General features: G+C 44.8%; 1 protein-coding gene across 1 annotated transcript in view; it reads left to right on the forward strand.

The window, feature by feature from the left end:
• Positions 1-7052, forward strand: part of PDE10A (phosphodiesterase 10A) — a 310755-nt gene extending 303703 nt beyond the window's left edge. Inside the window, exons 20-22 of the mRNA XM_032651210.1 lie at positions 1605-1685; positions 4372-4460; positions 6729-7052. Coding sequence (XP_032507101.1) covers positions 1605-1685; positions 4372-4460; positions 6729-6846 — 288 coding nt within the window. The 3' untranslated portion in view covers positions 6847-7052. The remainder of the gene's footprint in view (positions 1-1604; positions 1686-4371; positions 4461-6728) is intronic.
• The last annotated feature ends 17564 nt before the right edge of the window (positions 7053-24616 follow it).

The following is a 24616-nucleotide window of genomic DNA, read 5'->3' on the forward strand; positions in this document are numbered from 1 at the left end:
CTAGACGTTCATAAAGTCCACGCTTCTCACCTCAGCCCCGCATTCTCTCCCACTTCTTCAGAGCTTCACCAGATCCCGCCTGGGTTACTGCAACATCTAACTGGGTTCCTTGCCTTTATCTTTGAAAATCAGTGTAAGAGTGATTAAGAGTATAGTCTCTGGTGTCATGTTGCTTGAGATGAAATCCTTGCCTTAGTACTGAGACGGAGCCCTCAGGCCAGTTCTCTGACTCATCTCTGTGCTTCGGTGGCCATGCTTGCCGGTTCAGGACGACTTTAATTCTGTTTATGTCAGTACCACACCTCCCGTCTTCCATCTCTCCAGGCCGATATGATAAAGATGAAAATCAGCGCTCGATGCAGCAAGCCCTCTGCCCCTCCAGGCCCGCCCACATTTCAGCCCCTCTGTCCTCCGGGTCCCTGACTGTGCTGTGCAGTTCCATCTGCCTGGGGCTCCCTCCCTCACCCCTGCAGCCCCTCCCCCTTGAGCCCCAGCCACCCCTGTGCTCCTGCACACACGGTCCATGGTGTCCCGTTGTTTTCCTCGTCAGCATCAATCCTTATTCGGGTACATATTCAAATCACTGCTTATTTTAAATCTTTTTATACGTTGGGCTTGTGAAATCCTTGAGCAAGGGGCCTAGTTATTTTCATTCACTTAGGACAGAAAAGAAAAAAAGCTTGAGAACTACTGCTGTTCATATTTAAAGCAACAACACCAGAGCAAACTCTATACTTCAAGTGCCTTTAGTAGTCAAGGCAAGTGTCTTTGTCCTGTGCACAAACATTCTTAACAAGGGTTATAGTAATTTGTCTCTAGACCTTATCTTAGCACATTCAGGGTGGTTTTAGTTGTACTGTGCTTTGGATTTCTGAAAACAAGCACAATTAAAATAAAATAATTAAGAAACGTGAGGGAAGAGTGTGAGGGATTCAGGAAAAATTTTAACAATCTTTAACCTTAAAAAATGAATAAAAACAGTAAGATAATTTTTAAAATCTATAAAACGGGGACAATAATATCTAACTCATAGTATTTCATGAAGATTAAGTGAAATAATCGTACAAGTTGCCTAGCCCAGAGCCTGCGATATCATACATCTTTAATAAACATCTATAATTTTTAACCTCTATGCTGATGTCTAGCCAGTTATACTGTATCTTTACTGACATGTTTGAGTAGACTATTGTTTATTATTGATGTATCAATATTCCTCTTTAAAGCCTAGCTCCACCCGGTGCATTGCATGTGAAAAATCATCTGAGGAAGTGAGAGAAAGACCTTGCGGTTATTTCACATTTTGTTCTTGTGTTCCACCTCACACGTTTATCTCCTCTTATTACTAACTTTCACTAACTTCTACAAAATGAAACCAGAAGAGATGGCTAGGTTTCTGGTAATTCAGTACAGGAGAGGAATATCAGGATAAAAACCTGCAATAATACATTACATTTTTTATTATTCTGACATTTGTTTGGGTCATTAAGCAGCAACATTATTCATTTTGAAGAAAATTAACGAACAAAGGGAACCACTCATTAATACCAAAGTTTTATAGCAGTTTATAAAATTGAGAGAGCCTCGTTTTCCCCTGTTTCTCCCAGGGTGATGAAATGAAGAAGCTGGGAATACAGCCTATTCCCATGATGGACAGAGACAAGAAGGACGAAGTCCCACAAGGCCAGGTATGAATTGTGTTGTAAAGTCCAATCGTTTACAGTGGCCATAACAGCGGATATGAATAAGAAGCACATGCAGTCTTATAGGACCTGGAACCACCTGAAGTCTCCATTTAGATGGACTTGGAGCATAGTAAGACCACGAATGGGAAACCCTAGTTGGACTTAAAGGATTCACAGCTAGCCTTGTCATCATCACCTCTTCTACGGATGAAATTGCAGTCAATTGCAGGCTTTCTTTTCTTACTTGAAATAGAGGGGATGGATGAATTTGAATTGTTGATATTTTTAACAAGCAGAAAATATTTTGTCATCAAACGTACAAAGATATTTTTTGGAGAATAACATTATAGATTTTGATTAGGTCCACCTTTCCTAACAAATAATGCATATATTTTAGTACATTTTGAGTTTTGTCTTACCATAACCTAGCACTAATTATTCTCTTTTCAGGTCTTACTACATAATTTATGTTAATTTTTGATGTTTCGAGAGCTCTCGTGCCTTGTTAGTTTTGCATGTGTGCGTGTGTGGTGTGATGTATTCCTTTTATTATGGTCCTTTTAAACTCTCAATCTTCTAACGTCATAATAAGGATGTTAGTTATGGACAAATAATATAAAATTCAGTTTAGAAAACATTTCAGAAAATTCACAAGATGAAGGTTTTGGATAAGTTCTCAAATTGTCCTATTTTATTTATTTAAAGGTAAGTTATTAACTCTTAATACAAAAGTTTAAGCTTGTCCACAGCTCTTGGAGGGCACAGCCCAGCAAGAGGTGGCGTGATTTTCTCGCCATCATTGCCTCTGGGGAGCCGTTCACTTGTTCGTATCCTTAACCAGTTCTTCTAGCAGGAGGCCCACTTTCCGTCTCTGCTGACTGTGTACTGACATGCCTACCATGCATGTTGCAGGTAGATTTTGCAGTTTCGTTTTATTTTAACATTGTTTGTGGCACTTTCCCGTGTAGGTAATCACAGTGATTATCCTTTCCTGTCTTGTGTCTGCTTTTCATGTCACGTTGTAAAAGTCCTGTCCCACCCTGAGATTATATAAACATTTGCCTATATTTTCTTCAGTTATTTTTTTTATTTCATCACTTTATATTTAATTTGTTAATTCGTTTGGAATTTATCCTGTTATATGGATAAGATAGGGAGTGGATGACGTTAGCTTTTCCTTGTGAATAGTTGAGCATCGTCCCGATAGGGTGCATAAGAGAACTGAAGGTGTCTCCAGGGAATGAACTTTGTTCTCAGGTTACTTCATTAAGGGTAGCATGTTTCCGCCAAAATCCCACCTCCATTCATAGTATCAGAGAATTTTAAATACAATATTTCTGTGATCAGCTAGTATTTTACCAAATATATTGCTTCTGACTTGAGATTACTATGAAATTATTCTTTGCCATAAAAATAAAAGACTCTGCTTCCCAATAATTAGTCTCTCTCTCGAGACCTTCTGCGCCGTGGCGTCTGCTAAATATTGACACAAGAAAGTCTGTGCATGAACTGTAAAGTTAAAAATGGAAATGCGTTCATTCTAGCAAGATGACTATGATGATAGACTTTACAACAGGAGAGAGCAGAAAGGAGCCAAGTAGATTCGACTCTTCTATATTCCTTGGTGTGTCTCACCGAAATTCAGTTAAGAAACTGGTAAGCCATGGTTTGCCGGTCACTCTATCTAAGGAGCCAGTTTTATCCTGTACATGTTGTCAACCATTAGGGCAGTTATTTGTAGCCAGACAGTCTGTGTTCTCTGGTTAATCATCCAGCAGCTCTTTTCCATGTGGCCTTCAAAGGCCAGTTGGGGCCCTCATCACTTGTGTGCACAGTGGCCCAGAATAATTCCTAATAAAATCTTTAATATATTTTTCAAAGTATCACAGACTAAAAACTTTAAATTCTGGCATATTGAGAGAGCTGTTACCTGAGAGGACTATGATAAGGTCAGTGAGATTTGTCGTAGGTCAAAAAAGGGAGGGAGGGGCTTCCCTAGTGGCGCAGTGGTTGAGAGTCTGCCTGCCGATGCAGGGGACGTGAGTTTGTGCCCCGGTCCGGGAGGATCCCACGTGCCGCGGAGCGGCTGGGCCCGTGAGCCATGGCCGTTGAGCCTGCGCGTCCAGAGCCTGTGCTCTGCAACGGGAGAGGCCACAAGAGTGAGAGGCCCGCGTACCGCACAAAAAAAAAAAAAAAAAAAAAAGGGAGGGAGGAGATGAAGAAAATTTCAGTAAACCCAATGAAGTACCAGAGCTAAGAGTAACAAACAAGACACCCAGCAGTGGGTGATTCCTGAGTATTAAGTTGGTGAAGAGTCACCCATGTAGAAGAATAGCAGATTTGACTTTGAAATGCTAAACACTTAAAGTACTAAATCTGACCAGAGATAAAAATAGGACCTGAATTATAACTGATCTATAAAGAGAATCCCATTGAATATTGTACTTGGGTTTTAGATTAACTTCTTTTTGTTTTCCATTTTTATGTTTTACTTTGTGAATGTATTTTAATGAATTTTTAACTGTAGTCTGCAGTAGTGTTCCTTGAGCCAAAGATTACTTAGCGAAACCAGAACATTTCGTTTCTCAGGTAGGCTTGAGAAGTAGAAAATTCACTTGAGGAATATGGTGCTACTGGAATTGCTAACATGCAATTGTGTTTCTTGTCCGTGGTTTTTGCTCTGAGGCAGCTTGGATTCTACAATGCCGTGGCCATTCCCTGCTACACCACGCTCACCCAGATCTTCCCGCCCACAGAGCCTCTCCTGAAAGCCTGCAGGTATGCACAGTAGTTCAACCTGTGATGCTATTTTTTAAAAGATAAGAATGTATAGGATTTTATCTCCAAGTATATATGTGTCTTCACTACAGTTTACAATAAATGGGCTGTGTGTTTGCCTATGTAACAAGTATTCATCAAGAGTATTTATTCATTAAAGTTTTGAAGTTTTGTTTGTTTGTTCGTTTTTATGACTCAGAGGTCCCCGCCCAATGCTGTTGTTTTTGAAGAAGACAGTAATGTCTTTTCCTGGGCTGCTGGTTTGGAAAGGGACCCAGTTTAAATCACACGGTTTATCGTTTGAATGGAAGAGATGGAATCTTGAATGACATCTTCTTTAAGTTTCATTTTCTTCCCCAAAGAAATGCAAGCATCAACAGTGATCAGAACAGATTTCTCTGTGTCCTCTCGTCATCTTTTTGGAGGGCTAAAACTCAGCTAAGAACGTTTGGAAATTTTTTTAAGATTTTCATCTTACTTTGAAGGGAAGTTCCTTTGGGGAAGGCGAACGGTGATGAACATTGGCTGTGTGAGTTGATTCTCTGCAGGAGAATTGGTTTCGACACGATTTTCCTAACCACTCAGCCAGAACCACACTGAGGGGCTGGAGTGGATGCACCGTTGAGGGGAGGAGAACAGACATGTGACGAGATATTTGTAAACAAAATCTGAGGATTTAGTGTGCTCCCATTCTCTGCTGTGGAAACTTACCTGACGAACTCATTCTTTAAGGAAAACAAACTAACAAGCAAGAAAATTTTTTAAAGATCCTGCTTTTTCCTATTTAAGTGATTCTCTTTCTTCTCTGCTTCTGTGGAGATGAACAGAACATCCCAGTGTATTTTGTTGCACCATCACTGGCCTTAATCAGTAGCTAGTTTCTGAAAATATTATATTATTCCCTAAGGGCTCAGCCATGTGGGCAGTTTGGAGTGTGAGTGAGTATTCATTCTTGATGGAGTCAGGTTGGAAAAATGAATGTCCCACCAAAGCAAAAAGAGTATCAATTGAAATCCAAGGAGCGTGTTGTAAAAAAAAAAAAAAAAAAAAAAAATAGATGCAGGCATTACTCAGTTCTTTTTGTCCAAAAATTCTCTGTATTTGCGCTAAATATTTAGAACCAGCAGAATGAAGGCTTGCTATTGTTATCAAGCTCTGGGGTTGTTATTCAGCTCTCTCAGCAGTTTTGATGCCTTCTTGCTACTGTGGACTTGGCTAAACTGCATAATCCCTTAAAGCCCATTTCAATATGATTAAAACTTGAAAAATTCATCATGTGTCATTGTATCCAAGGAAACACGACAAAGTTAGTGGGTGTTTTTTTTTTTTCCAATATATCAAAAAAATCTCTTCAGGTTCTGGGAAAATGATACCTGATGACATAGGACAAAAGCTAAACTGTTACATTTTTCAGGTTATATTTTAGGGGTTTCTTTTGTCCAAAGGTATCTTAGCAGGTCTTCTTTGCATGAATTTTGTGTTTGCTAACGCTAAGGTTCCCTTCTGATTTCGACTTTGCCTGTGAGGAAGCAAGGTGCAAGGTGGGGAATGTTGACGAGGCCTCTGCGAGGTTAGCCGGGCCAGCAGGGTGGGTGGTGGTCAGGCAGCGGGAGTTCTCACACCATCGGAGGAGAGGAAGATGCTGCAACCCTCGAGCTGCAGATACTGAGACGGGAAGATAGGAGGTGGGGGAGTGAGGCTGTGTTTGAGACTAGAGGCCACCGGAGCACAAATACAACCTCGTAACGAGGAACTTTCAAAAGTTTGTAGCAGGTGTAACTTATGGTGCCTTTCTAATACGTGACACGGTGTTCAAAATAAGGCTTCTCCCCGGTCTCGCGTGTGAAGGGGATGGAGCCGCCCCGGGGGGACACACGCTTCCCCCCATGGGGTGGGAAGGCCTGGACGGAGGTGTCGTCGGTGGATGAACTTGCGGCTCCGGGCCCCTTCCACCCTTTCCCCCCATCCCACGTGTCCTCGGTGGTCACCCGTTGGCTCAGTCCCCTTTCCAGCGAATCCCAACTAAGAAACGAGCTGGTGGGACAGGGCTTTGGTGGTTGAGGCTCCTCTGAGGAGACTGAGCAGTGGTGCCAAGTCGGGGGACAGGCTGGGAGCCTGCAAGCTGGTTATAGTCAAGGTCACCAGAGTCAAAACGACACCCAAAAGCCATCAGGCTGAGTTATGCCACCGGATGGTGTGGATGATTGTTGGGACAGAGTCCAGAAATCCTTTCTGAAACAGCCCCTGTCGCTGCGTCTCTTATTCCAGGAATAACCTGAGCCAGTGGGAGAAGGTGATTCGAGGGGAGGAGAGTGCCGTGTGGATCTCGAACCCGCCGGCGGCCCAGGGGACCTCGGAGAAGCTGCCCGTGAAGATCGATGACTGATGGCCGCCCCTGAGCCCTCCCACCTGAAGATGTTCATCTTGCTTCTTTGACTTTTCTTCCTTTTAGTTTTGTGGGGGGAACCTACACCTGGTAACTGGGATGCAGACCTCTTCAAGAAGGTACCATCAAGCAAACACATCCAGCAGACGGCTCCCTGCCAGGCTCCTCTGTACTGCGTCACAGACGGTGATCAGCCAGGACCAGAAATCCGCAGCCCCAGTGACTCCTTGTGAACTGGCCTTTTCTAATGGGCTAATATAGCTGAGGCCTTAATGGAAACGGACAATTGTTCGGAAGGGGGTACTTTTCCACTGTATCTTTCCAGTGAGGGTTAAAACGGTACTATTAGGATATTGTACTTTGGCTTTAACACCAGTGTTGCTTTGATGTTGTTGGTTATAAATAGGAACTTTTACGTGTTACTCTTGTGGATGTTCATGTGTGACCTACTTGTAATTAGCGTGAATCGTAGCAGACAGCCTCAGACACGTGGCATCGAGGTTACAGAGTAAGAAGCACCTTTCTGCAATCAGTGATGGAAAATCGATCCTTCTTCAAAGCCTCACGAATTAAAAGTTAGGTGGACTTAAAGCGTGTTCTGTAAGCTTATACTACGGGGCTTAGATGAATAAATTTAACACTAAAGGAAGCAGATTTTCTATCCCCTTGAGACGAGACGCAGGTATACATCATACTAAATCTCAGAAATCCAAGTATCAATTCAAAAAATGTCAGAGAATATTTTTTCTTTATTTGTTTCTTTATTGTAGTCTTGGCAAATTTCCTAAACCCTTTACATAAAGAACAAAATAAAAGCAAGGCATACAATTTTTTTTCAACGGACAAGTCTTACGGATGTAAAATGTGAATTTTTAACAATGATTCTTTGACGTTTTCACTCGATGTCATTGCAAAATCTTAAACTCACATTCTACAAATTATTTAATGACAAGACCATACATTTCTCCTAAAATCGATTAAACCATAACATCTAAGCCCCCTGGAGTCTTCACCGCGAGCCGCTCATTCATCTCCTGTTTGTACTCCCCTCGTGCTCGTGCGCTCTCCACGGTCTTTCGTAAGCTCTCTGCCCTCGGCAGCTGCATCGGGGCCCACCTCTGTTCTCTTTGCTCTGCTCAAGATCAAGTATCTACAGAGACACCTGCGTCTGCAGAGTCTCTCCTGTATCAGTGTTGGTAGGCTCATATACTCTACAATGTAAATGTTTTGAAAAAATATACAAAAGTAATAGTCTGGACCCCCTCCTACAAGGATTATAAACCAGTCACTTCTGGTGCATAGTGAATGCTTTAAAGATTTTTAGCACAATGACATGGTAACCTCCGAAGCTGTGCAAGTCCTGACCTGAAGGAATTAGAGTCTCAGAAGCGCTAGGCTGAGCCATAACAAATGGCTTATCCACGATCCTCGAAGCAGGAAACTGGAATATTACTTTCAACGAAATAAATTTTTAAAAATATTCTTCTACATATCCAATACTATACACGTTGTTGTTCATATGAGCTTGGTTTTTGCAAAAATGATGAAATCAGGTGTTTCTATAATATGGCTTATTTGTGTTGCAGCAGAGTTAGCTAGACGTAAACATAGTTCTTATTTTAAAATTAACACTGTGTGTTCAGTTTCCTTATGGGCTTCTGAAAGTTGCCATCTTCCTTACATGGAGCTCCATTTGCTACTATAATTATACAATATGAGGTAAAACGAAATAACAAAAGAGAGCGAATACCACTGTGGCTAGGTACACGCACACATGGATGTACGTAGCTGTGTACACATAGACATTCATGTAGGTACACACATGTATGTAGATACACACATATATATGTGTGAGAGAGAGGCAAACACATCTTTGAAAAGTAAAAATCAGCCCCATTCTTCAAAAAGTGATTTTTCATGTTGGAAAATGTATGTGGTTTGATATAGAGCTGACTAGAAAGAGTCCTTTCTCATGTTAATGTATTCACAGAACTGAATTCTAAAAAGTTGCATACATCCAAGCTTTCTACAGCCAACTGTATGAAACTGGACCCATGAGATTCAACTTTAATCCCAAAAGTTACTTAGGTCATCTAACTGAACCTGGAGACTGAATTGCAAGGGGAAAGGAAATATCATTGAAGACTATTGTTTAATTAAAAGGATTTTAAAAGAGTGCATGAATTCTGCTTCTTGAAATAGACAACAGTCACGGGGGAGGAAATGCTATGGCTATTTTTGCATTTTTAAGGTTGCTGTTCTGACATGATTTTTAGAGAAAAGTATCTTAGTTTGGCATACCCAGGTGTATTGCATTATGTGACCTGTACTTTGAACAGTAGTTTCCCAAAGAAACGTGTATGGAGTTATCGGTTGGTTGATTTCTTGTGAAATAGTCATAATAGAAGCAAAGTTTGAACAAAGGACTGTATTCTAATGTAAACTGTTACTATTACTTTAACCGTGTGTAAGATTGACTTAGGAATCATAGATTTACCTAAACTGAAAGGGCCTCAGATGCAGTGATATTTAGTTAACAATCTGTTTTGGAAAACACACAGTTGAGTATTTTGTATCTCGGCAGATTTATCCAGCAGACACGCTTTTGAGTTCTGTTTCGTCTTTTCCCCCGATTTTTTCTTTAAAGGGCGGATGGTTTTTATGGCCAAAGTTTTGATGAGTTTCTCATTAAAGTGGTATTTTGTATTGGGCCAAAGTTTCCCTGTTCAGTATAAGTTTGGTAATCAGCTGTGAGTATATGTAGAATATTTGATTTGCAAAATTTTTTATTGGTTCTGCTGATTTATAATAGATACAGTTTTATCATCAAATGCAATTATTCCATTCAGAGATAGTGAATATATTTTTTAACTAGAAATTTTCTTGGAAATGCATGCTAACAACGTGAACTATTGAACTTGGGCAGCGGAATAAAATTCTAAAAAATGCAAGTATCTGATTAATTACTAGTTGTGATTTAATTAAATAGAAAATCTTAAATGCAATTAATGTGGAAAGGAATTCTAAAAAATGACCCTTTTTTTTTTTTTTTTTTTTTTTGCGGTATGCGGGCCTCTCACTGCCGCAGCCTCTCCCGCCGCGGAGCACAGGCTCCGGACGCGCAGGCGCAGCGGCCACGGCTCACGAGCCCAGCTGCTCCGTGGCATGTGGGATCTTCCCGGACCGGGGCACGAACCCGCGTCCCCTGCATCGGCAGGCGGACTCTCAACCACTGCGCCACCAGGGAAGCCCAAAAATGACCCTTTTACTAGGGCAGGAATTGTGATCCATTTCCCAGCTTTAGTTATTTCTGAGAAGCACGTGAGAAAACAATGTTGGAAGAGAGACCAGGTTTTGAATTAGTCACACACCGTTGTCCTCCAGCCCGACTCTTCTCTCAATGGAAAAGCATCTGTGCAGACAATCACCGTACTGCTCGGGGTGACTTGTTCTCACAGCGGCAGAAGCAGAGCTGATTCAGAACTAGACCCGCTCAGTGTAGGTTTCCTCTCTTTAGCGTGCTTTTATGCAGTCAACCTCAGTGAATTTTGCTTTCTCTGTTTGTACATGATACTCATAGACGCATAAATCCTTAGCTTCCGGGATTGCTTAATAGATTTAGTTTTGAGTGTTATGTTGCTGGTCTTTTAACCCAGAGTAGGGTTTGAGTTTTAATAGGACTAAGTGATTCACCACGCTTTGGCCTGTGCCTTTATTTTAAACTCTGTAATCTTACCTCTTCATTCATATATTCATTGTTTTGCTTTCTTGCTTAACTATAATTAAAAACATTTCAAGGGACACATCCATGGTTAATTTTATCAAGTGGAATGAGTTAGGATCATTCTCTCCTTATCAGCTTTCTATCCCTTATTTTATTTCATTCACAGTCACCCTTGTGACCATAACCGATGAACTGTTCAGATTCAGTCTTTTTTGCAAGAACTTCCAAGAACTGTGACACTGATTATGATGTGATTTTGTCGGTTTTTTCAGGTACATATGCATGATTTAGATTTTGAAGATCACTTCTATCTTTGTAGATTTCAAATGTATTTGCTTTCTACACTTGGCTGATTTTATTCAGGATTTAATTCTTTAAAAACATATTCATTTAGTCACCTTAGTGTCTCCCTTCTATTGCAAGTATTAATCGGATTTTAAAATCATTGTAAAATGTAAATTAGCCGAGTATGCCGTCAGTGATGGTTTCCCCAGGCTTGTCTGTAGTGCATGGCTAGTATATTTTTACCTTTGCATTAAGTATTTATCCTGATACACATTTTGCCAATTCCTTTAAGCACTTAAGTTTAAATTAGTGATACCCAATGCAGTGCTTACACTTTTTGTTTTTTGTCTTTTTTTTTTTTCTTTACTGGATATTTTAGTTGTCTGAAGCACTAGATACATTTATGTGATGACAAGAATAGAAAAAAAGGAAGAAAACAGTTTTGATGCTGTTCTGGTTCTAAATTGAAAAGATGGGACAAAGTGAAAGACAAGAAACACGTCTGAAATCCAAAGAAGTATTACTACCTTCACCCGAACTCTGAGCTTTTCCCTTCTCTGACTGACAGTGGAAGGTCCTGCAGAGCTGACCGCCCTGAGAGCCTGCAGCCCTGCGTGTACCTCTGCTGGGCATGGGTTAGCGTTACCCCAGGACCCGGGCCAAAACTTCCAGCCAGATCACGCTTGCCAGTTAGGGTAGTCGGTTTCCACACATCAAGTTTCAGCTAGTACTTTTGAGGAACCGTACGTTCACTGAAGCTTAAGTGGAAAGGTTTTATTCCTATTGCAGGATAAGTTTTAAAAGTGTGTTATCCAGTACCCTAGTCCACCTAAAATATCACCCTCTCCTGGGCATTGCAGCTTTTGTTTTTTCTTTAGTTCCCAGTCTTGTGCCGTATCTCAAATATACTGTGTAAGCGACATGGGAACACTCTTTTCCGTGTGACCTGTTGGATGGTGGATGCCCTTTATATTCACTTAGTGTGTGCACACTGAGAGTAGACGTAGTTGTAGAAGGTGTTTCTATACCACACCCCCCACCTGTTCACCGGAACCCACCCAGTGACCCACCGGAAAAAGTGTGCGTGCCCAGAACACTGTGAAACAGTTACCAAAATTTGTAGAAATGCAGCATCTTGACTCTTTCTGAAAAGAAGGGGTGACTTTTTTTTTTTTTTTTTACAAGTCCTTATGGACAAAGGAGATCCTCTATCCCTGCCTAGCCAAGGCAACTAAGAGTTTGCTGGTGATAATCTCCTTGCTGACCAGAAGCTGCTGGAGTGGAATACAGGTTACAAGCTGTCAAAAATACAGTGCTCGTTATAAGCTGATTCGTAGAGTCGATGGATCTGTATCCAAAGTTTTAATGGGCTCACTTTTGGAAGGAGAAGGAATTTTGAGTTAACAATGTCCAACTTCATTACAGTGACTAAGTTATAAATTTAAAAATATTTTATATGTATGACACACAAAAACTTTGTAAAAGGCACAAGTGCAATAATTTAAAGAGGTCTTAACTTTGCATTTATAAATTATAAATATTGTACATGTGTGTAATTTTTCCATGTATTCATTTGCAGTCTTTGTATTTAAAAGAAACCTTTACTGTCATGTTTGTATAATATAACAATAATCACTGATTATAACCTAGGCAAGTTGTAAATAAATCCATAATTCAAACAGCCAGTATATATGCATATATGGGTGTTACTTCGCAAACTCTTTGTTTTACTTACATGCTTAGAGCAGCAAGAAACCTTTGTTGATATGTAATTATACATTTAAAGTATATATATATGTATGATACATGAAACATATGTAGAGATGTTCATAATTTTAATGGCTATCCTTCGGTGTGAATAATTGAATACAAGAGTTTTTAAAATATCACCTTTCACGTTCATCATTTGTTCTCACGTGTGGGGAAGGTAAGAGAGAGTTGCAGCTTCATAAAAGTTCACGTGCAAACACTCCAAGCCTTGTCTGCAGAGGAGAGACCAAGTTCACACTGGAGCAACGTGGCATGTTTGCTTCAGCCATTTTCTAGCAGAAAGGATGAGACAACATAAAACGTTAAATTTTACACGATGATTTGTATTAACTCCACTGTGTAATTTTAAAAGTGAAAAGACTCTTTGGGAAAAGTGTGGTCTTTTAGAAAGACTGCTTCATGTTACAAAACTCCTGAGCCCCAGTGCCAAGGCTGGTTCCTGAAACAGCTTCCCCACTGGCAGGGCTCCCAGGACCAGTCCAAGCCCACACGGCTTAAGAGTGGGAAGGACTCCACGGGGAGGGCGTGTTTGCACTAAGCGCTGGGATTCTCTCTGCTAGGAAAAAAAGAATGTTCTCAGCTCAACTCACAGTATCCTCATGGCTTCATCTTTAAAACTCCGCTTAAAGTAATGGTGTTTATTTGGCACTCTCTGCTTGCCATCAGGTGGGCAGGGAAATGATAAATATTTAAGACCAGAATGTTAAAGCTGAATCGCATCCCAAGACCCTCTCTAACCAAAAACGTATTAGAGCTACATTCGGGAGTGAATGAAATAAATGTTTCCTGGAATAAAGACTTGTTGCATTGTTAAGCGTGGGTGTCCACGGCCTCATTCCTTGTTAATTAGACGAACGTAGAAAGACCTTAAAATGGAATTCTGTGCACCAAGCTCTTACTGATGGACTGCTCTCCGAGTACACAGCACTGTGCATGTTGTAGACAGGACTTTTGTTAAATATTCATTTCCTGTGAAACTGTAGCAAATGTTTACTGTGTTAAAAATAAATTTCATGAGCTAATATCTCCAGAAACTTATTTGGTAATTGAGCGTGCAGATTGGTTCTCTGTAAAGCTGATCTGAATTTGAACCCTTATCTTTATTACACAGGTTTGACTTTTCCATCAGACTTACCATAACCAAGAGCTGTTTCCACACCAAAGGAACCCTAAAAACACAACAGTATTAAGCAAACATTTATTCAGCAAGTGTGTCGGGCGCCTGATGTTCCGGAAAGTGCAGGGAGGGGCGGCTGGGAGTCAAGGGCAGGCGCAAGTCTTCCTTCCCCGAGGCCTTCTGTCACCTTGCTGTGACTTGCTGTGCCCTTGTCCCCTCCTGTGATGACTGTTTTCAGAGGCCCAGTTCTGGGAGAGACAAAAGGGAAACTACATATTTTTTGACCTGAGAATCACACGTATTTAACAAGACAGTTTTTTAAATCTTCCAAATAATACACAAATGATGCGGTTCGCAAGAGGACACACGGAGCCTGATGAAACAGAAACCTCCATAAGCCGTTCCTGCATCCCTCTCCACCCTCCCCACGGCCCTCTCCCACCATCACGTATAAGGGAGCCGGTTGAGATCTTTCCTCGATTGATGTTGAGGGGAGAAAGGAAAGTGACTAGAAAATAAAACCAGGCATTTATTTGAAACACTAACTTCCAAATGTTTATTTGGTAACGGTATACATTTCGATAATGTCGGCCTTGTTGATGTCCGTGTCATTAATTAGGTAGAATTCTTGCTCAGAAAGATATTTTTAGAATAGGGTAAATGCTCAGTCATCAACAAAAAAGTCAAACATTTTAACACACAGAATGACTAAGATACATTATTATATTAATGTATGTTAAGAAAATAACACTTACCTGCTTAACCTGGCAGTAACTAAAGAAGCCATGCATCAAAACACCTGTTTCCTAAGCCTTCCTGGTAAACTGAATTCTGTCCTTGTGAAAATATGACTGTCAGAGTTTGGACTTGAGGGTCACTGGTTTGACCTTCCACCAGCAACTCGAGGTCACTTACTCGCCACCTCTGGTAGATGGTCCTCCAAGTGGACACCACTTCAGGAGTGGAGAACACGTTCCCATAATGCAAACCAGACCATTGCCTGACAGCTCTGGCTGCCAGAGGGCTTTTGCTAAAGTTGTCCTGAAATCTGTAGCTTTATGATTTTCCTTCCGAGACGCTCGTTCTGTACTTGCAGCAACACAGGTACCTCCACTTCCTCTTTCATCGGACCGCCTTTCAGTTACCTATCTGGATGCTATCTGGCCTCCTGCGCTTAAGCTAGTCTCATTTAAAACAGTGTAACTTGGCTCAGGGGCCCGTGCAATTCTCGACATCCTCCCCGTAGAAATTTGCCGGTGGCCTTCTGCTGGGCCTGTACTTACTAGAGAACCAACTGTCGGGGTCATCAGCTGGCACTCTGGGTGCATCTCCTACACCTCCCGTCTCCGTGGCTCTGTCATCCCAAGGCGCACTTGTTCTTGGCTCTTCCCACATGTCCTTTCACGAACACGCCCCGTAATGGTCTCTCTCTTGGGATAACCTCCGTCTGGCTTCTGCTGAGTGCATCCTTAGAGGCACGAGTGTTCCCTCGTCTGTTCAAGAATCTCTGTTCCTCTCGCTCAGTGATCTGCTCCCTCCTGACTGTGCTCACTCGGGACAGGGATGCACCCCAAGCCCGGACGGAAATAACAGAGGTTAACATATATCGAGCACTTACTATGTGTCTGGCCCTCTAGGTACTACTTGGATCAACTGAGTATTCGACAATTCTATAAATTATGCATGCTACTGCCCCCATTTAAAGGTGAGGAAAATGAAACCCAAGGAAGTTAAGTAGCTGGTGAAAGAGAAAGCAGGCTGGCTTGTCCAGGGCCAGAGACCCACACGCAAGCACCCTGCCATCCTGGGTGAGCCTGGCTTCACTGCCTGCCGGTAAAGGGCGCCTCTTGACTAATGTAGACACATGGAACCTTGGAGGCGCCCGTGAAGACCGGCCCCAGAGCACTTGGTGCTTTATAAGCAAGGCTCCTTCCCTGCCCTCCCTCGGTGAGGACCTGAACGGGGACTCAGAGGGGAGAAACCGCACTCAGCTGTCGAGCTGCAAAATCACACGGGGAAACTCAGATGAAGTCTTAAGAGAAACGCTTCTATGGGTGTTTATAAGCTGACAGTCTGGCTGAAAAGAGTTGTCCCCAGACCGTTCTGTCCCGGTACTGAGGGTCGCATGGCCCCGGGGAGGACAGACTGTGGAGAAGAAAGCTGTCGAGGTGTCAGCGTGCCGTCTCCACCAGGTGAGAACCGTGCAGGGGGGGATTCACCCCGGACCTGTTCTGTGGAATCTGGTCAACAGGATCCTGGCGCCCACTTTTCTCCTAGAGCTCGGAGAGTGGGTGCAGGTCGCAGCTGAAGCCTCAATCAGCCTGCGGGGCGGGCTGCCTGGGCCGCCGGGTGAATACAGCCCATGCCCTGCTCTGGGGGTCACGGCCCCGCTCTGGGGGTGTCACAGCCCCGCTCTGGGGAGGTCACAGCCCCGCTCTGGGGGGGGTCACAGCCCCGCTCTGGGGGGAGGGTCACGGCCCCACTCTGGGGGGAGGGTCACAGCCGCACTCTGGGGGTCACAGCCCCGCTCTGGGGGGTCATGGCCCCGCTCTGGGGGGTCATGGCCCCGCTCTGGGGGTCACGGCCCTGCTCTGGGGAGGTCACAGCCCCACTCTGAGGGTCACAGCCCCGCTCTGGGGAGGTCACAGCCCCGCTCTTGGGGGAGGGTCACGGCCCCACTCTGAGGGGAGGGTCACGGCTCCGCTCTGGGGGGGGTCACAGCCTCGCTCTGGGGGTCACAGCCCCGCTCTGGGGGGTCACGGCCCCGCTCTGGGGGTCACGGCCCTGCTCTGGGGGTCACAGCCCCGTTCTGGGGGCGGGGTCACAGCCCTGCCGACCTCCTTCCTGTGACGGCAGCACGTGCTGAGTGGTTGGGGGTAAAGGGGAGGGACACTGCCTCCGAGAAACCAGCCAGAGGAGCACAGGCTGGCTCAGGGGACATCACTGAGCACAGAGGGGCGAGGACCAGGCAGGAGAGAGCAGCCATAGCTCCCCCCTCGCCCCCCAACCAGGCAACAACCCAGCACAGCCCGCTCCTGAGCCCGCATGACAGCACCCACCCCGTTACCCCGGCCCCCCTGCAGTCACACCCAGAATTCAGGTGGAATGGAGCAGGGAGACAGGCTTTTAATTTGACTGATTTAAAACCCAAGGGACTTCAGGACACAGTAAGTTTATCATGCCTGAATTCAGTTTCCACGTTGGACGAATTAGGAAATCAAGGCAAGTTAAATACAGTTCTAGAAAACTAGTTACATTTTTTTTTTCACTGAATTCAGGGCCAGTGCAATGTGTCTTTGCTATCTTGATATGGCTTATTCTGGGTTTCAAATTCTTCGTTCCAATAGTTTAGAGACTTATTTAACTTCTGCTTTGCCAGCATTGGCCTGAGAGCGACACGGAATTTACTAGAGTGAACACGTGCGTCTGCGCATCACGGCATTGACGAATCATAACGCAGTGCCATCACCAGGGCGGAGTCTCCTCACTAAGGGAAGTGTTAAAATCCCCTTCGTAAAAGTCGCTTCTCTTTCAGAATAAAAGTGCTACTTTTATTCAATAGCCTATTAACATTCACGGTCCGACTGAGTCAACCCAGGAGCATGAGTCAGGGTTCCCCAGAGAAGCAGAGCCAATGGGCTATACACCTGCACGTGTCTGTACGTACGTACGAATGTCTATATATATCCCGCTGGCTCTGTTTCTGTGTAGGACCCTAACACACACACACACACACACACACACACACACACACACACAGGCATTTATTACGAGGGATTGGCTCACGCAATTACGGAGGCTGACAAGCCCCACCATCTGCCGCCTGCAAGCTGGGGACCCAGGGGAGCTGGTGGCTTAGCTTCTAAATTCTAGTCTGAGTCCTACGACCTCAGAGCCAGGAGCAGCGATGGTGTCAGCCTCATTCCAGGGGCAGGAGAAGACCAGCGTCCGGGCTCAGGCTCAGGCAGAGGGAGCAACCCCACCACCCCTGCCTTCTGTCTATTCCGGCCCCCAGCAGCTTGGATGGGGCCACCCCCACTAGGGAAGGCGATCCGCTTGATGCTATACCGATTCCAATGCTCACCTGAGCCAGCGACAGCCTCCCAGATGCGCCGAGACTTCTGTTCAGCCAAATATCTGGTCCCCGCAGCTCAGGCATTGACACGTAACATGGACCCTCACAGCAAGACGGTGCTTTCTTCTGTCGGGGTGCTTACTCTTATTTGTAAATCGTTCTCCAGCTCACAGAGTCCTCCTCGGATCTCTGCTCTTTATGTGTGTGCTGCCTTTTGTTTTGGCCCTTTGGCCTCCTTCCAATGTGCGCTGCAGAATCCAGCTGCACGCTGCCCTGCTCCGGCGGCTTTGGCCGTGGTGCTGCCACTCGGGCGCTCAAACAGCTCTGCTGTCATTTCCCCGGCTGTGGTGAATTCTGACCGCGAGTCTGGCTCTGTTCCAGGCACTGGGCATCCAGCCACGGATGAAAACAAGAGAAACACTGCTTTCAAGGAGTGTACATGCAAGTGTGGAAAGACGGATGAGAAGCGAGCAAGCCAGACAGTACATAACGTGTCAAATGGGGACAGCTGTGAGGAAGAAAAGCAGGGCGGGGGGTGAGGGACGGGGGGGATATCTCTAATGAGGTGGCATTTTAGCAAATTCCTGATCAAGTGACCTTGGGGTAGGTAACAGTTGCTTGGCTATGACACAAAAACTATCAGTGATAAAACAAATAGATCAACCAGACTTCACTAACATTAAAAATATTTGTGCTTCAAAGGACAAAAAGTGAAAAAAGTGAAAAGACAACCCCCTAAGATGGAAGAAAATATTTGCACATCATAGATGCGATAAGGGACTTGTGTCCAAAATATATAAAAAACTCTTTCAACAATAAAACAACAATCCAATTTCAAAATAGAAAAGGATTTGAATAGATGTTTCTCCAAAGAAGATATATAAATGGCAAATAAGCACATGCAAAGTTGTTCTACGTCATTCGTTATTCGGGAAATGCAAACCAAAGCACAGCAGTGTAGCAGGTCACTGCTACTGCAATGGCTAAAACCAAAAAGACAGACAATAACAAGTTTTGGGCAAAGATGTAGAGAAACTACAGCTATCACACGTTGCTTGTGGGATTGTAAGATGGTGTGGCCACTTCGGAAAACAGTTTGGCCCTTCCTCAACATGTTCAACTTAGAGTTTCCATATAACCCAGCTATTCCTCCCCTAGTTACATATTCAAGAAAAATAAAAACATTCATACAATACCTTGTACACAAATGTTCACAGCAGCATTACTCATAATATTGAAAAAGTGGAAGCAAACCCAATGTCTGTTAACTGGTGAGTGTATACTCAAAGGTGGTCCATCCACCCAACGGAAAATTATTGAGTCATGAAAAGGAATGAAGCACTGAGACCTGCTACAACATGGGTGAAACCTTGAAAACATTATGTTAAGTGAAAGAAGCCAGTTATAAAAGACCACACACAGTATGATTTCATTTATATAAAATGTTCAGAGGAGGTGAATTCATAGAGACAGAAAACTGGATCAGTGGTTACCAGGGGCTGGGGGACATGAAGATGAGGAATGATGCTGGTGTGTAGAGGGTTCCTTTCTGTGATGACGAAAAAAAACTGTCCTCAAAACAGACAGTGGTGATGGCTGCACGATTTTGTGAACATACTGTAAACCACTGAAATGCGAATGTAGCACCGACCTCTGAATAGACACTTCAAAAGAGTGAATCTTATGGTATGTTAATTATATTTCAATAAAGCTTATGAAAAAGAATGTGTAATTGATTATGTCACGTCGGATACATCACAAAGAAAAACCTACAAGTCCAGAATGCTCCTCAAAACAAAAAGAAGGAATAAATCCAATAGGCAGTTTTGGAGGTGACCACAACACCAACTCCTTTCTTGAAAAGAGGCAATTAAAGGTAAGAATAAAATACTTCCCTCTTTAGGAGATGAGATTCCAAATTGATGAGGGAAAGCCCTTTTTACAGAATTGCATCTCATCAGTGTGGATGACATGAAAGTGGAAATAACCATTTGCAACCCCTCGGAGCTAACTGATTTGGGCAAGGAATATCCACGGATGTGAAAGATTCTTGGAAACTGGGCAGCTTCATGACCTCAAAGCGTTACCTCCCAGCATCCCTGCTGATCACAAAGGGAAAACCCATCACCACAATAACAAGATATTATGGTCGCCCCTTCCATAGGCAGTGATCAGATTTTACATTACTAATAGTGGAAAGTACAGATCACCACCCGTGAAGGACTCTTACTTACCGAGACGTTTTGACTTAAATATACTTGGGCCTTAGACTCACTTCCACTTTGTAGGTGATATAAGGCAGGCAGCACAAAACAACCACAGCACAAAAGAAATAACCAGGCACACCTCAGAGTAGACAGTGCATGAGACAACTGGCCTGGTCTTCTCAAGGGGCCACTGTCATTAAAAAAATGGGAAAGTGTGACTGTTTTAGGTGAAAAAAGCACAACTCTGTGACTATATTAGAAAGCATCAAATTGTAAACATTAAACGGGTGAATTGTACACTGTGTAAATTATATATCAAAGCTGTTTAAAGAAAGAGGTAGCAACTAAATGTATGGGTTCTTGTTTGAAAATACAGCTATGAATGATATTTTGTGGATGATTAAGGAAAACCTGAATATCGGGCTAGGTATCAGCAGACAGAAAGCAAAGACTTACTTTTCTTCAGTGTGATAGTGTCCTGTGGTTATGGAGGAGAAGGCGGGTGCTGTAGTATTTAGGGCTAAAGACTTGTGATGTCTACTACCGATTCTCAAAAGTGTCAGCAAAAATGATGGAGAGAGAGATAAAGTGAATAAGTCAAAATGTTAATATCTGAATCTGGGTGGTTGTTTAGTCTACTGTTTTTTTGAAAGAATAGTACATGGTACATCTAGTGGGCATGAGTTTTACTTTACAGCATAGGTGTATAAAAGTGATAATTTTCAAAACTCAGATCTGACTGATCATTCCCCTTCCCTCCAGCTGGTGGGAACATCACCCCATTTATCACGGGTAACCTCCTCAACATCGTGTGAGAGCCCCCAGCTCTGGGTGCAGGGTGCCTCTCTGCTGGGCTCCACACTGGGTCCCGAGGACGTGCCCTTGTCCAGGACAGCTGGAGAGCAGGATTGGTGCAAGGCCCTTCTGAGATGGGGTCCACCCTGGATATCTGGGGGTCCACTCTGATGTCCTGCTCTTCGGACGCTATGAGAGACGAGTGCCACTGGAGGAGCCCCACCTACTTCTCCTCTCGAGGACTTGGACCCTCCTCTCTCTGTTCTACTACCCACTCCATCCCCACCCCACAAAGGCTCTTTTCTTTTCTTCTCCCCTGAGCACGCTTCCTCCAATGAAATGAGGTTTCCAAAACACACACTGAGTCATTCCATACAAGGTCAGCTCTCTGCCTGCATCATAAACCTCCCCGAGAACTGAGAAATCTGGAGGACAGAGCACAGATACTATGGCTGTAAATTACCCTGCAAGGCCCCCAATCCCACCACCAAAACCAGAGAAACATTTGTGGGTGCCACTCCATTTAAGGAAAAAGATGCTTTACGAAGGAAGTTCATTCAGCATTTCTCAAAGCATGTTGCACAGAGTGGAACCTTGAAGAAAAAAAGGTCTGTGATGAAATAACTTTGGGGGCTGCTGGAAGGGTAGAATGGGTGAAGACACTCCCACTCCCGCAGATGCTGAGCGAAAACCCTTCTCAGCATTGGCTCAGACTATCCGTCAGGTGCATCTTGTGCAGGATGGAGAAGGTGGGAAACAGGCACAGGGTGGTCCAGGACCCCATCACTTGGCCAGGAGCCGGGAGCTCTGCGCCCTGCCAGGCGGGCTGGTGACAGCCTGGATTCCTGGCTGCAGAGTCGCACCTGGAACCAGACTCCATCTCAACTTTAAAATATCACTTAGACATATTTTTCTTATATTGATGTAAACTCTGGCTTGATTTCTTATGAGAGTAACAGTGTTCCCCCACTTTTCTCTGCCACATTGCTGGGAAAAGGCCCATTGGACGAACAGAAGGAAGAGCCCTCCTCTTCTGCACCCGATCTGCCTTCCCCATGAGACCTTCTCACTCGCTCTCAAAACCCAGGAGACTCTGATAGATTCCTAAGGCTTGTCAACCGGGCAAAAGCAGCCGGTTCCCAGCGGTGCAATCACCACCGTCTCTGGGTTTGTTTCGGGGAACCCACAGGCCGCCATGATTATTTTTAAAGGTGAGCAACTCTTTATCCCGATGAAAAACCAGCGATGCAAAGGATGAGTCAGAAACAGGCCGTGTAGGGAAACATCCAGATGGTTTGTTTCCTGTAGCGACAGTAGCGACAGGGACTGTCTTCCCCCGGCTCTGCCTGCGTCCCTTGGGAGGGTCCTTGTACCTTTCAGACATGTACTGGATGGTGGAATTGAATGCCCCCGGTCGGTAGGTTCTCAACCTTCCCTTCTCCACGGCCCTTTCCATAGCCATGCTCACATCTCTCCAGTCGTACAACATCAAACAAACAAAACCCATCACACCCCAGGGCAGCACCATCTACAGCGCCTGCTCTGGCTCCCACCTTCCCTCTGCTGTCCCGACAGAGACTTGGGTTGGGAGCCTGGGTTTCACCTCTACCTGGATGGAGCCTCACCTCCTGTTCTGCTCCCGACGCCAGAAGCTTCTTCCTCTGGCTCTGGGTGTGGCAGGCGGGGTCTCAGGCCAAGCATCACCTCCTCTGGGGGCAGATTCCTTGGCCAAGAGGAAGTGAGGCTGCAGGTGGAAGGAAGACTGCTGGGCAGCTGACCTTAGCCAGAGGTCATGGCCTGCGCTGTCCCCTGAGCCCAGGATCACAACGGTCCTTCTAAAGGGGAGGGGGAAGGCAGGAATCTGTGATGTGATGTGAGGAAGACTCGACCAACCTTTGACCATCAGGCACTTTTTTTTTTTTTTTTTTGTGGTACGTGAGGCTCTCACTGTTGCGGCCTCTCCCGTTGCAGAGCACAGGCTCCGGACGCGCAGGCTCAGCGGCCATGGCTCACGGGCCCAGCCGCTCCGCGGCACGTGGGATCTTCCCGGACCGGGGCACGAACCCGTGTCCCCTGCATCGGCAGGCGGACTCTCAACCACTGTGCCACCAGGCACGCCCCATCAGGCACTTTTAAAAGTAAATTTCCTTCAGTTATACTGGGATATAATGGACATTTAGCACTGTGTACGTTTAAGGTGTACAGCACATTTCCAACCTTTTGGGGTCTTGTAGTGACTTTGCCCTCAAATACCACTTAAAAATAAAGCGATGCTGCAGAAAAGCACTGTTAGGGCAGAGTCAAGGCTGCACGTGAGAAGGTGTGAGCTGCGTGGAGACAGGACTGTTATGGGTCAGCCGGGCGGCTGCCCCGCTGCATCTTCCCACCTCAGCAGGTAGCCCACTGCGCTGTTCTCTGACTACCACCTGTCCCGTCAACAGTAGCCATGAAAAGAAGCGCATCTGAGTTATCTGTGGTGAGGTGGATGGACCTAGATAGAGGCTGTCATACAGAGTGAAGTGAGTCAGAAAGAGAAAAATACCATGTGCTAACACATATATACAGAATCTAAAAAAAAAGGTCCTGAAGAACCTAGGGGCAGGACAGGAATAAAGACACAGACGTAGAGAATGCACTTGAGGACACGGGGAGGGGGAAGGGTAAGCTGGGACGAAGCGAGAGAGTGGCATGGACATATACACACTACCAAAAGCAAAATATAGGTAGCTAGGGGGAAGCAGCCGCATAGCACAAGGAGATCAGCTCTGTGCTTTGTGACCACCTAGAGGGGTGGGATAGGGAGGGAGGGAGGGAGACACAAGAGGGAGGGGATATGGGAGCATATGTATACGTATAGCTGATTCACTTTGTTATACAGCAGAAACTAACACACCATTGTAAAGCAATTATACTCCAATAAAGAGGTTAAAAAAGTAATAATAAATGCGAGGGCGCCTTTGCCTTAGAAAGAAGTGGAGTAACAGCAAAGGTTTGCTTTTATATATATTTAAGATTGGAAAAAACGACAGCACATTTGTTTTCCCGATGGAAATGTCCCATCAGGTAGAGGGAGGGAGGGAGGGAGAAGGAGAGAAGGGTCGGGGCAGAGGGGAAGACCCACAGGTGGGGTGCGGACCCCGAAAAGGCAAGCAGGCAAGGCAGCGCAAAACCCCACTGTGGGCCTTTGATGGGCGAGACTTTCCTTCCTCCACGTCCGGAGGGGGTGGGATCGGGGTGGACTTGCAGCCAGCCTTCCATTCAGTGTGTGGACCTGGAAATGCCCGTCTTGACTCTTACTACTGCCCTGTCACCGTCTCCAATACAGCACCAGAGTTATGCTTCTCAAACGGAAACCTGTGCTCACCTCTCTTCTGTGTAAACTCTTCCAACAACTCCTTGCCATCTACGGGACCAAACTGAATTTCCCTCATGACGCTGCCCCGTGCACCCGGCGGCAGCTCTCAGCATCCCTACATTTCCGCAACTTCCCCACTCGGGCTGGCATGTAATTTCCGTCTAACCTCAGGTTCCCCCTATGCATCTCTGTTTCACGCCTCCAGAGCTGAGGTCACAAAGATGTTTAAAAAGTCGGTTCAACTTTGCCCATTTCTGCTCAATGAATTCTAATAACGGAAAATGTTTATTTTTTCCAAGCCATTGGCTGTTCTGACCCACCCGAGGCTCTCCTCCCGCCCCCGGCACTTCAGTCTGGGGTCCTCGACCACTCCCTCCTCTGCGCCTTTTCCTCTGGTCTCTGCAACGCTCAGATCACCGCGTCCGTCCCCTAAGTTGTCTGT

This window comes from Phocoena sinus, chromosome 12 (genome assembly GCF_008692025.1).
Source record: "Phocoena sinus isolate mPhoSin1 chromosome 12, mPhoSin1.pri, whole genome shotgun sequence".
Lineage (NCBI taxonomy): Eukaryota > Metazoa > Chordata > Mammalia > Artiodactyla > Phocoenidae > Phocoena > Phocoena sinus.